The sequence below is a fragment of the Carettochelys insculpta genome, chromosome 1, assembly GCF_033958435.1.
Source record: "Carettochelys insculpta isolate YL-2023 chromosome 1, ASM3395843v1, whole genome shotgun sequence".
Lineage (NCBI taxonomy): Eukaryota > Metazoa > Chordata > Testudines > Carettochelyidae > Carettochelys > Carettochelys insculpta.
Window position 1 is genome coordinate 320,783,594 of NC_134137.1, and position 14,065 is coordinate 320,797,658.

The 14,065-nt window shown below is 45.8% G+C and overlaps 1 protein-coding gene across 7 annotated transcripts in view; it reads left to right on the plus strand.

Annotated features, from left to right (window-relative positions):
• The window catches only part of SCAF11 (SR-related CTD associated factor 11), a 109,372-nt gene that overhangs the window by 35,934 nt on the left and 59,373 nt on the right, over positions 1-14,065 (plus strand). For 6 of the 7 annotated variants that reach the window (XM_075014122.1, XM_075014102.1, XM_075014073.1 and 3 more), the window contains 3 exons: positions 8,995-9,070; positions 9,783-9,882; positions 12,566-12,630. In XM_075014122.1, coding sequence (XP_074870223.1) covers positions 8,995-9,070; positions 9,783-9,882; positions 12,566-12,630 — 241 coding nt within the window. The remainder of the gene's footprint in view (positions 1-8,994; positions 9,071-9,782; positions 9,883-12,565; positions 12,631-14,065) is intronic. The other variant, XM_075014092.1, reaches the window with a different exon arrangement.

Below are 14,065 nucleotides of genomic sequence, written 5' to 3' on the forward strand. Positions count from 1 at the left end.
GCATGCGCCGGTGCGCGCCACTCCCTTGCGCACTCCTGGCCACGTGCGCGATCCGGTCCCCGCCAGTTCCTCTTAACCGCCGTCGGCTGCAGACGGAATCCGAACTAGGCTAAGGCCAAGTTAGCGTATTCAATGGTTTTAACTGTTTTTTCTTTAAAGTTTTCAAGTTCTTAGGCTACTGCAAGTTAGCCAGTCGTTATTTTTCAAAAAAAAAAACACAAGCGGGACGGCATTCAGTCCAGTCCCAGTAACAAGCGGAACACCGGAGGCCAGGAGCCTAGGGCCATCAGCCCTCCTGCCGCGGCAGGCTATCGGAGAAGGGGAAAAACAGCACAGAGGAGGTGCTAAGTACCCATTAACAACTGAAAGACGCACCAACAATGTCCTCTTCAGGATTTAAGAAATGTGAGTCCTGCCGAGAGGCAATGCCAGCGTCTGATGGGCACAGTCTCTGCATAAGGTGCCTGGGGGAGTCCCATGTCACGCAGAAATGCTCCTTCTGTGCAAAACTAACAGCCAGAGCAAGGAAGGACAGGGAGATGCGGCTTAAAATGCTGCTCTTCGACAAGGCCCTCCAGCCAGACGTGCCGGAGCGGCCGCAGCAGGAGGGACCCTCCAGGGCCCATAAAAGGAAAGCCGCCTCCCTCACCCCATCAGTGCAAAAAAGGAGGAAAGTCTCCCCAGCCCGATCCCTGCCGGCAGCAACAGCGAGCGGGACGGGAGGAGCGCACAGCCCCCAGCTGCAGCAACAGCTGATCGGCGGCGGCACGGAGAGCCACGTAGAGGCGGCTCAGCCTCCGATAATCAAACAGCCGCCCCAGGCAGGGCAGCGGCTAAACAAGCGCCGGTACCGGCGGCACCGCAAGCAGCGGCACCGACCCCCGGGGAACCGGTGGTGCAGAGCGCGCAGGCACGCAGCCTGCAGGCACCGGAGGACACCGTCCGTTCGGCACCGCCCATGAGCATGCCGAGCATGGCGCGGACGGGGCCGAGATCCCCTACACGCCAGGGGGCGGAGTTACCCCCTCAAGGGAGGGGGAAGGCTGCACACAAAACAAGGCACCGCAGCCCCTCTCCAGACAGGGCTGCGGAGTTGCTTTCTTTCAGCCCTCCGCTTATGCTGCAGACTCCAACCAGAAGGCAGGGGTCCCCCCTAGCCTACCCGGAGCCCCCGTCTCCATTTTTACAACCAGCCTCGCCCTGGCTGGGACCACCTTCACCCTTCCTGGGGTTTGAGCCGCTGGAATACTATCCAGAATTGCTCTCTCCAGTGTCCCAGATCTCTCGACGATCTCGCTCCCCCAGACGCAGAGGGTATGCACCAAGGGAGTGGTCTAGGTCACCTTCCCAAGAACAGTGCCTATACTGCTATGGTCGCCCCTATCACGCGGGGCATAGACACCACCGGCAATCTACCAGGGAAAGATCCCCACAGATGATCTCGTATCCCCGAGGGCAATTGCGAACGGGGACAGAGACTCAAGTATCGCAGGGGGGACTGGTTATGGAACCCCAAGATTTTCCCTCGCAAGCCTCTAGCGAGAGGGTGTACCATCACCAACAGGAACCGGAAGGGTCCAGAGAGGCGTACCCCAGTGGTTCCTCGCTCTCCTCCCCGGACGAGGCTACGGCCCCGGGGGACGTCCATCCTCCGGATGATCTCAAACAGTTTCAAGAGCTGTTTAAGAGGGTGGCCTTCACGCAAGGCATCCAGACAGCAGAGGTGCAAGAGAAGCACCATAAGCTCTTCAAAAATCTGAGACCTCCGGCCTCCTCCAAAATAGCAATACCGCTTGATGAAGCAATCTTGGAGTCCGCCACTACAATATGGCAGACCCCCGCGACTATTCCGCCTGTCCACAAGAGAGCGGATAAGAAATACTTCGTGCCGGCGAAGGGCATGGAGTTCCTGTTCAGCCACCCACAACCAAATTCCTTGGTGGTGGAGTCGTCGCAACAAAGATCAAAGACATCTCAATTCAAGACAGGGGGAACAGACAAAGATGCCAAGAAGCTAGAGCTGTTCGGCAGAAAGGTCTACTCCTCCTCCACTCTACTGTTGCGAATGGCAAATGAGGCAGCGCATTTAGCGAACCATAATTTCGACAACTACACTAGGTTAACCTCCCTCATGGACTCGCTTCCAGAGGACAAGAAACCGGTGCTCAAGGCCATCGTGCAAGAAGGCTACGCGGCCTCGAGGACGGGAGTTCAGATCGCCCTGGATGTTGCGGACACAGCAGCACGTTCCACAGCTACGGCAGTGGTGATGCGAAGGGAGTCCTGGCTCCAGACTTCGGGTATACCAAGGGATCTGCAGGCAAAGATAGTCGATCTTCCCTTCGACTCGCAGAAGCTGTTTGCTGAATCAACTGACTCGGTCCTTCATTCCAGTAAAGATTCAAGAGCCACACTTAGGACCCTGGGGATTTACACCCCTCCATACAGAAAGAAAAAGTACTACCTTCAACAAAGACGGTACCAGTACCAGCAACAGCGTCCCCAGTACCACAGGGGTTACAAGCACGGGCGACATCAACAGCACCAGCAGTACAGAACTCCCAGGCGACGTTCACAACAGAGCCGCGCGTCCTTGGGGCAGGGCCAAAGGCCACAAGTTTGACACACAGATCCAGGGCTGCGCCATCACTATCATCGCACAAGGTCATCCGAAATGGCTATTCCACCATCGCCTCCGACCATTTTACGACCAGTGGCAAAGGATCACCACAGACAAATGGGTGTTGGGGATCATAGCCACGGGGTACGCCATCCCCTTCCAGTCGCTCCCACCGCCACGACCTCCACCCAGGCCCCACCTCCAGGAGACCTCCCACGTAGCAAGGCTCAAGCAGGAGGTAGACCGTCTCATGCTCATAGGGGCAGTGGAAAGACTGCCGGAGCAACTGCAAGGAAAAGGGTTCTACTCGAGGTACTTCCTCACGGAGAAAAAGACAGGAGGCTGGAGGCCCATCTTAGATCTTTGAGGCCTCAACCGGTACCTGCGCAAGCTACGTTTTCGGATGATCACAATCGCCTCCATCCTTACGGCACTGGACGACGGAGATTGGTTTGCAGCCCTCGATTTGCAAGACGCGTATTTTCACATAACTATCCATCCGGCTCACCGGCGATTCCTCCGGTTCATGGTAGGCAAAGAACATTTTCAATACAAGGTCCTACCGTTTGGCCTCTCCTCGGCCCCCAGAGTCTTCACCAAGACCTTGGCAGTGGTGTCAGCCTACCTGCACAGACAGGGGGTATTTATATTCCCATATCTGGACGACTGCCTACTCAAAGGGGCCTCGAAGGAGGAGGTACTACGCATGATACGCGTCACAGCAGGCACGTTCTCTTCGCTCAGCCTGGTTATCAATCTGGCAAAATCAAAGATAGACCCCACACAGGAGAGAGAGTTCATAGGGGCACGCATAAATTCTATTACAGCGAGAGTATATCTACCAGAGACTCGCTTCCAGGCCATCGGCTCCCTCGTGCAGGTCATCACCTTCAGCCCTACGGTGCCGGTCCCGACGTGCTTACAGCTGCTGGGCCACATGGCAGTGGCGACGTTCGTAGTATAGAACGCCAGGTTACACATGCGCAGCATGCAGCACTGGCTGGCGAGCGTATACAAACCGGCAGCACACACCGTTCACAGGGTGGTGTTGCCCACAGCAGAGGTGTGCAAATCCCTGCAATGGTGGGTAAACCCCAAGAACTTGCTAACAGGGGTACCCTTCCACCAACCACAAATATCGGTTTTTCTTACTACAGATGCCTCCCTCATAGGGTAGGGAGCACACATGGGCGAAGAGGTGACTCAAGGGCTGTGGTCCTCCACAGAGCAGTCACTGCACATAAATATACTGGAGCTCAGAGCAGTGTTCAATGCCTGCAGACACTTTCGAGACCATATACAAGGCAAAGTTGTCGGGATCAGTACAGACAATACCTCCACCATGTTTTATATAAACCGGCAAGGAGGAGCTCGGTCCCGTGCCTTATGTGCGGAAGCAGTCCGGTTATGGAACTGGTGCATCGCCAACAATACAATCTTGAAAGCCTCGTACTTACCAGGCGCTCACAATGTGAAGGCAGACCAGCTGAGCAGGCGTTTTGCACTCACGCACGAGTGGCAGATCCGTCCCGATCTGCTACGACCGATTTTCCACGCATGGGGTTTTCCCCATACAGACCTGTTTGCTACTCAACACAGCAAGAAGTGCCCACGATTCTGCTCCAGGGCAGGACTGGGACGGGGGGGTCCCTGGGGGACGCATTCGCGATCTCGTGGAGGGGCCCCCTGCTTTACGCTTTTCTTCCCACAGTGCTGATCCACAAAGTCTTGCAGAAAGCCAGGAGGGAAGGAGCCCGAATGATCCTGATAGTCCCAACGTGGGATCAACAGCAATGGTTCCCCCTACTCCTGCGCATGTCGGACTGTCCACCAATGCCCCTTCCAGTGGCGGCGGATCTGCTCACACAAGCCCAGGGGTCCATAGTGCATCCGCACCCCCAAGGCCTCCGACTACAAGCGTGGTTAATCCATGGCTCAGCTCCCTAGAGAGCACATGTACGGAGGAAGTGCAGCAAGTCCTATAAAGTAGCAGGAGGACTTCCACCAGGAAGGCCTACAAGCAGAAATGGACTCGCTTCACGGCATGGTGTTCTACCGAACAGCTGGCCCCCCTTTCGGTGCCTATACCTGTAATATTGGAGTATTTACTGGACCTCAAGAGAGGAGGACTCTCACTATCCTTGTTAAAGGTCCACCTTGCCGCCATTTCAGCGTTCAGACACGAGGAGGAAGGGCACATGGTGTTCGCCCATCCCATGGTTACCAGGTTCCTCAAAGGGTTGGTAAACCTATACCCCCCTCGGAAACCGCTTCCACCTTCGTGGAACTTGGACCTGGTGCTTAACATGCTAACGGGACCACCGTTCGAGCCCTTGGCCACGGTTTCTCTCCGCCTCCTTACGATAAAGACGACCTTTCTTCTCCCAATTACGTCAGCTCGCAGGGTGAGCGAGCTTGCGGCAGTTATGGCAACGCCACCCTGCACTGTTTTTTCCAAGGAGGCGGTAACCATACGGCTGCATCCAGCCTTTGTTCCCAAGGTTTCTTCTGAGTTTCACATTAACGAACCTATTGTTTTACCCTCGTTTTATCCAAAGCCTCATAACTCTAACAAAGAGGCGTGCCTACACCTCCTGGACGTGAGGAGGGCACTAGCCTTCTGTGTAGACAGGACCAAGTCCTTCCGGAAAACAGATAGACTCCTAGTCTCGCTCGCTCCCAAATCGAAAGGAGAAGGTCTCTCTTCGCAGAGAATCTCGAAGCACATCGTATCCTGTATAAAAATGTGCTACAAACTCAAAAAGACTCCTTTACTGGCCACGCCCAGGGCTCATTCCACTAGGGCGGTGGCGGCATCAACAGCCTTTTTCAAGGGCGTTGCGCTAAAAGACATTTGCAGACCGGCGACCTGATCATCCTATGACACCTTCGCCAAACATTATGCCCTTCACAGGGTATTCCAAGAGGATACCCGTCTCTCGACAGCGGTCCTTTCGGGGACAAGCTGCACATAATCCGATTACCCACCTCCTATCTTGGGTTCCTGCTGGGTAGTCACCTAATGTGGAGCACCCACGGGGACACTCGAAGAAGAAAGGTAGGTTACTCACCGTAGTAACGGTGGTTCTTCGAGATGTGTCCCCGTGGGTGCTCCACCACCCGCCCATCCTTCCCGCTTCGGATCTCTGTTTAGTGTTTTGCAGGAGCATCCGAGGCGGTTGGTCAAGGAACTGGCGGGGACCGGATCGTGCACGTGGCCAGGAGCGCGCAAGGGAGCGGCGCGCACCGGCGCATGCACGGTCCGGCAGAAACTGCTTGGAAGATCTGATCTGTGGCGCCGGGCGAGCCCGACACCTATTGTGGAGCACCCACGGGGACACATCTCGAAGAACCACCGTTACTACGGTGATTAACCTGTCTTTTTATGGTTTGGTTTATATTACAAGGTATTTTAAAAGCAAAACTACATCTGTAGGGGGAAGGAAGTAAACAAACAAACAAAAAACCTAAACAGTGATCTGAAAATTCTAATGTGAAAGACTCTTCTTTCCTCCACCTTGCAGCATGGATCCTATTTTTAATATATTCTGTTACAACTAAGAATATAAGAAGTTGTTCAACAGGACTTGAATTACTCTCAAATTTATTTACTATAGAGGAACCAAATTGAAAACACTAATATATACTTTGTAACTAATTACATTTTACAGTTAAGCCCTGCTTTTACAAAAAGGAAAAAAAAATCACCAAATTTAAAATGAGAGGTTTCCTGATTTCTTCAATCTCTGCTCTGATTTGTATGGGATAAGATAGTGTCCTAAGAGACAGAAGACTAGTACACAGCAATAAGATGTTGCTTACCTTGTAATGTTAGTTTTGGGAAGCTGTTTTGTCGGATTCTGACAGCTGGATCTTAGCTGCCTAGTAAGAGTCAGGCAGTACCCACCAAAATTGATTCTCATCTCTGATACTGCGGAACTTTTTATTAGTTACATCCTCAGAGTTCATCAAGTGGTACCCTGCAAAAGATGCATCTATTTAATCATTGCTCTTGCTCAGCACCTGCTCTGGATTATCTGTTCTGCTTGGCCCTCCACCTTACAGTCAGGCCTTGTCCTCCACTATATCAGGAGCTTTGGTCGAAGTCTCTGACGAGCTTAGCAAATCTGCTCCATTACATAGGTTCTTCCACTGACAGTGACACTTTGACAATGTTGCTGCAGCATTTTGGCAAATAACAAACTTCCTGCTCTTCCACAGTTTTGCACAAAAGTTTAATCCATGGAGAGGCAGATAGAGGATAGTTTTATCATGTGGGGAAGTGGAGGTAATACAAGGAAGTCTTCAAGATAAGTGAATAAGACAGGAGGAGAGAAGCTGGGCAGGAGCTTCAGTGGCCATATTCCTTTTGGAGGCAAGGTGAGACAGATGCCTAGGACCGGTAGGAAGTATTTCCTCTCTGCAGCAAGAGCACAGCATTACATTTAGTTAGTTACTTTTTGAAGACCAGCTTCTTTTTTATTTGTTAGTTATGAACATCATTTCCTATTTTAAATTTCCATAATGGTGCTGTACTCCATAAAAAAGCTGAGTTCCTCATAGAGGTGGCTGTTTAACAGCAGGTGAAGTGACTTCTGGGATCTCTTTGGAATGAAAGGTACTATGTGAACATAAACTTCATTATCTCTGGTCGCACATTATAGAAATATGGAATTCTGTGAATATTTTCACCCAAGTAAACCTGGCAAGGGGATTAAATGAATATTCTGATTTTGGTAGGTACACTCTGGTTCACCAAAGAAGATAATGTGTTTGGTTAAAAGGAAGCCATGCTCATGCTGGTCATATTCCCTGTTGTGTAATGTATGTACAGATGTTATGTGAGGTTTATATATAGTAAACTTTTAATTTAACAGACTAATATGGTGGAGGGTTGTCCGTGAATCTCAAAAGTCTATTAAATCTGAGGTGTTACTGCCCCCCTGCCCTCACAGAACTGCTGGTGCTTGCTGTGCATCTGGAGCTGTCAGACGGTGGCTGGAGGTGCCCCTCCACATGTGGCTGGAGGAGCCACCATTGACGCCACAGCTGCTATGCGCTCTTCTCACCGGGGTGGGTACATACGTGGGCAGATGGCACTTGCGTACATGTGCCACCCCGATGGGAGGAGTGTGTGGTGGCTCTGGTGTTAACAGCAGCTCCTCCAGCCACACACAGTGGGCACCTCCAGCCATAGGCGACTCTGGTGGTGGCTCCTCCAGGTGGCAGCAGTAAGTCCCTTAACTTGAGGGGTGGGGGCTGGAGGGGGTTAGGATTTTATGGACCCTACAGGACTCTGGGAACAGCAGGGTTGTCCATTGTTTCTGGAGCCCTCTAAATCACGGTTCATAAAATTAAGGGTTTACGTGTATCTGCTGAGAACACGTTCTGTATCTCAGAAAAAGTGAAGGAGCAAGTATCCTGTCAGACAAAAGGTATTTGTCTTGTCTCTGTTAAAATGTAAGTTTTAGTTTTATCTCATTCATAATTGGTCTCTACATTACAGTTTTTATGATGGTTGGTTAATTTTTACTAGGCTAATCGACGCAATTTGAGCAAGTTGCATGTTTCCAGCAAATTACTTTGTTGTTGTTGTTTGTTCAGGAGAGTTACTTTTCCTTTCCATGTAAATATCTGAAACAAAATAATCAGTTTCAGAGAAACAAGGTAGCTGACAGAGTGCCTTTTATTGGACCACCTTGTGTTGGTAAGAGAGAGAGGCTTTCAAGCTACACAGAGCTCTTCTTCGGGTCTGACTTGAAAATTTGTCTTTGTCACCAACAGAAATTGATTCCAGTTAACCCACCTTGTTTCTCCAACGTCCAGAGACAATGATTGGTATGTCAGTGAACATCTATTTGGAGACGCATCATATCAGAATATAGTCATCAGATGTATCTTTAACAGAGGGTTACCATAGTGTGGAATGAGCCTTATTACACCTGAGACGTTTCTAGTGATCTTAATATATTGACTGACACCTCTACATTCTGAGCAGAATAGGCATGTTTATCCAATCATTTTTATTTAAAAAAAAAATAACAAGCATGTTAAGCATGCTGGGTTATTTTACAGGTGAATGTACTCTGAATATCAAAGTATCCATTTGCACTCTGTCTGTTTTGCTGAGTGTATAATAAGTGTGTTAATGTTTCCTTAAGTGTCCCATGTTTGTTCCATTCTTCTGTGGCTGGATTATTTTTCTTTTTCCAGTGAGAGGCTATCAGTAGCTGAGCAGCTACCAGAAGATGAAATTTCCTCTTGTCTGACCATTGCTGCAGGAAGCCCAGGAGAATTAAATGAAATAAAAGTCTAGAAAAGTGAGAGTTTTCAAAGTTAGTGTAAATTATAATGCATGAAAAATCTTCTTTCAGATTATGGCGTCATGTCCAGTTGATCGCAAACCTTTTGAAGCGGTGTGTCAGCTTGGTTCATCAAAATACAATCTAAAGTTAAGTCCAAGATTCTGTTTCAAATGCATTTAAATTGCAGGAACGTGTAGACCATGCTGAAGCTTGTTGTTGGTAAATTACTGGTATTACTCAGATGTGATGCAGACATGTATTCCACTTCACGCTCTGTCACCTCTGCATTGGATTCTCCTCACACGAGGCTTTGGTACAAAGGAACTGAAGACGGGCAGCGCAGCAGCACGTCACTTAACCAGGTTCCAAGCCTTGAGGAGTGTGCACCTCCTCTTTACGGGTATATCTAAGCAAATTCTCTAACTAGAGTGCGCTGGGCGCACACACAAGTAGATTACATGTCTGCATCACACCTTGAGAACCAGAGTGGGAAGCAGTGCATAATGCTATTTCTTTTTTTTTTAATTAAACAAAGCTGGGTAGATAATAATGGAATTACTTGCTATGAACATATGAATCTTGACAAATTATGTAACCATCTTGGTTTGGCAGAATTTAAATACATGATTGACAAAGGCCAGTATGCTTCTGTGTATCAAATTAAGATATGTCAAAATGCCTGATAGCACCTGTACATTTTGGGATCCAAAGAGGAATCTCTTAAGGAAGTATCATACTTTCCTAGTAAAGCTTGTAAAATCCCAGAACAAATAAGTCTCCTGCATTAGTTGTCAAATACTTTATGCATTGTACTGTGCTTTCTATTTTCAAAATTGACTTTACTCTTTTTTAATTGCAGGTTCAAGACAAGCTTCAACTAAGGGAGGAGGGAGACAAAGAAAATTACTGCTGCAATAAGGAGAACTGTTTTCCCATTAATGCAAAAATCTTTATGAGGTTGGTGTAGTCTGAATGTAATATGTGGTAATATACAAATCCAAGATATAAATGTGGCTCTCAGATTTACAGTTTGGAGAGTTTTGAGCATCTTTTCCAATTTTGATAAATTTAGATATGAAGTGCAAAATGTCTTGTTCTCCCAAAAGTGGTACCTAAGCATTTGCTTTGTCACTGATGCCATCTCTGCTTGATTGTAGTTAATTTTGGATAAGGGTTAAGAGTCACCATTTGCTGTTAACTATTGAAACCTGGGCTGGTAGCATCCTGTGGAGGCCACTAATGCACGCATGTGTGCCTTTTCTAACTTTGTCAAGACACTAAGGTGATATGGTTAGATTGCAGTGAAAGTAAATCTCAAATATTTTCATGATTTTCCTTTTAATATAACCTATGAAATGATGTGCAAGAGAACTTATAAATGTATGTGTTCTAAAAATCAAGCTGATATTTTGAAACTAGGCCAGGGATTTAATACATTTTCCATTCATTTTAATGGAGGGCATATTTGGCCAATCACCTACAGTGCTTTGCAAATATTAACTTTAGAGGTTGGTGCATAAGTGGTTGGGTAACCATTATCAGAGAGTAATTATCAATGCAGTCACAGTCACACTGGAAAGGTATAAAAAGTGGGGTTCTGCTGATACCAGTTTCAGGACTGGTTCTGGTCAATGCTTTTGTGGATTATTTAGATAATGACATACAGAGTACAATTACGAAGTTTGCAGATGTTACCAAGCTGGAGAGGTGTTGCAAATGTTTTGGCAGATAGGATTATAATTCAAAATGATCAGGACAAACTGAGGTAAATAGGATAAAATTCAGCAAGGACAAATACTACATACTTAGGAAGGAACAGTCATCTGTGCACATACAGAATGGGAAATAACTACCAAGGAAGGAGAACTGCAGAAAGGGTTCTGAAGGTCATAATGAATCCCAAGCTAAATATGAGTCAACAGCATGACACACTTTGGGGGGGAAAAAAAAGAAAAGCAAACGTCATTCTGGGATGTATTAACAGGAATGTTGTAAGCAGAACATGAGAAGTAATTCTTCCACTTTATTCCATGCTGATTAGGCCTCAGCTGGCATACTGTTTCTGGTTTTGGTTGCCACATTGCAGAAAAGATGTGGACAAATTGGAAAAGGTACAGAGAAGAGCAACAAAAAATGACTTAAAGGTCTAGAAAACATGACCTGTAAGGACAGACTGAAATAATTGGAGTTGTTCAGTCTGGAAAAGAGAAGACTAACATAACAGCTTTCAAGTATCTGAAAGGTCTTTAGAAGGAAAAGGGAGAAAAATTATTCTGTGTATCTGCTCATAGGACAAAGAGTAATGGGTTTAAATTGGAGCTAGGGAGGTTTAAGAAAAACCTTTAGGAAAACTTCCAAACTATCAGGGTGGTTAAGCACTGAAATAAATCACCTAGGTAGGGAGGTTGTGGAATCTCCATCATTGGAGATTTTAAAGAGCAAGTTAGATAGGTGTCTTTTGGGAATGCTCTAGGTCGGGGTGAGGAATCTGCAGTCTGCTCCTGCATCCCTCCACTCATACCCCCTTACCCACAGTCCACTCGTGCACCATGCTCAGAGCCTGGGGTGGGGCATGGGCAGGCACACAAAATCTACTAGCCCTGGCGTCCGGGGCTTATGTTTGTTTTCTATTGGGGACTGTATCAATGAGGGGATTTTGGTTTATTGTTTTTGTTTTTTGCTTTTCACGTATGTGCGTCCCAAAAAGGATTCCCTACCCCCGCTCTAGATGGTGTGTGGTCCTGCCATGAGTGCAGGCACCAGGATTTGATGACCTCCCGAGGTTTCTTCCAGTTCTGTGATTCTATAATGGTTATAGTGCCTTTCCCCGCCACTGTTTTGCTAATGGCATCTCTGGCAATACAGTCAAATGAACACACGTTGTCTTTTTACGCATAAGAGCTCTGATCTTGGTTGAAACTGATGCATATGGCATTTCTTTTAAAAAATCATTAGCTTTTACTGATCCATGTGGAGGGAGGGATGCCAGTGTCCTGTTAAATCTCCAGAACTTAAGAGTAGCTCAGTAAGCAGTTGGCAACTTTTCTCTTATCTGCAAACATGCAAATTTAAAACCTAGTTTTGTGTGCCAAAATATAGTAAGCAAATTTACCGAGAGCTATATACTGGACTCTTAAAATAAACTAGCTTGTTTATAAATCAGTATTCATGTGCTTGATGTGTTTTTTCTGAATAAAATTTTAAATTTCCCCTTTTTAAATTGTACATTTCTAAAACTATTAAAAGATTATTTGCAAATATTTTGCTGAAAATAAAAAACATGAAAGATCTTCACTTGGTGCTACTTGAAAAATGGTAACAAATAAAATAGTCTGTCTAGTCATTGCATTGTTTTTCTGTGGTTGTCTCATCGATCTGGAAATTGACGATATAGTGGGAGTCTGGACTGTTTGTGCATTTGTAAAACTAATTGCTTGAGAGACAGAGCCAGTTGATGCAAAATTTTGCATCATAGATGATGTGAAGCTGCAAGTCTTGGTTCAGATCCTTCAGTCTGATCCTTAGCAATCTAGTTGCTTAAAACTTACCAAGGTGTTAAAGCTCTTTAGGGCAGTATCTGTGTGTCTAGTGCAGTGAACCCATTAGTACTCTTGCAAATAATTCTTCATTAATATTACAGAAGGGATGCACCTGCAGACAAAGGACCATTAATACCAAAACTCTGTAAAGATACAAAGAACTACAGTAAGTTGATATTTTTATCTGTTGTTACTGATAGAACCGCAGGGATCTCATCAACATATTTTAGGATTACTTTTTCCTTTTGTTTTCATAATTCTTTTAAGATTCTATCAATTTTGTGTCATTTATAAATTGAAACCATCTTTCTGTTGCTCTGAAGTTGGATATAAAAGCAAAACTTTTGGTATGTTTGAACTATGCATATAGTGTACCACGCAAAATTAATATGAAAGCTTTCTTTTTAATCATAATGAAACTGGTGTATATCAGAAATGAAATGGATTTGGTTTCAACCTATGAGATGGTGTTCTGCATCATCAGCCACTGCAGTTTCACAGTTCAGCACATTGGCTAACGGGAAGCCAATAGCAGTACAAAACTAAGTTGTTGTAGAAGTATTTTGGGGATTGTTTTTAGGGAGCCTTTTTCAAGTTAGTAGTACCACCATTGATCTTTGTAAGAACCTTATAATTCACAAAATTCAATCAAATTTTGGGAAAAAATCATTGTCAGGTAATTTAGAAAGTAAACAGTATTAAAGTAATTTAAAAAAAATGTTAATGTACTTTTAAACATTTTCATTTATTTGAAACTAGCCTTTTTAATCAGAGGCAAAATTGCAAGGTGATATTTTCTTGGCCTATTTTCTTAATAGCAATAAATAGTATTAAGTTGGCCTGGGATATTGAAGTTAATTTGTCAGTACATTGACATTGCAAAAAACCTGAAAATACATTAAGTGTCAATTCTGAGGCCTGTTCAACTGAGTCAAGCACATGGGACTTGGAAGTGTGGAACTGGAGGTTAGATTTTCAGGCTTAGGCTGGAGTCCAGGCTTTAAGTCCTTGAAGTGGGGAAGGTCTCAGAGTCCAGCCTAATGCACAGGTGTGTAACCTGCAGTATGTAGTCCAAAGAAGCTCAAGGCAGTGGACCTTGGCCAATCAAAGCTGTGTCTTGGGCCTTTTATTGCAGTTTAGACACACCCTTTTGATTTTTTTTTTTCTTGAAGTGAATGAAAAACATTCTTTTTATCTGGTGATGAAATGTAGTCTTTATGAGCCTTCATAGAACTTCAAGCAGAAAGGGATCTTTAAGTCATCTGCTGTCACCTCCTATATATCACAGCCCATTAAATTTCACCCAGTTATTTTGTAGTGGGCCCAGTAACTTGTTTGTTTAATGACGTACCTTCTAGAAAGTTATTTGTTACTGATTTAGAAGACTTCAAGAGATGTAGAATCCACTGCTAATAGTATACATCTTACTTCCTGTTAGTTTGTTTGGCTTCCGCTTACAGCCATTGGTGCTTGTTATGCCTTTCTTCACAAGAGTGAAGAGCCCTTTAGTTACTACCTGATATTTCTCTGTAAGGAAGTATTTGTACACAGGTCAGGTCACTGCTTAGTTTTCATTTTAATAAACACATTCAGCAATGTAA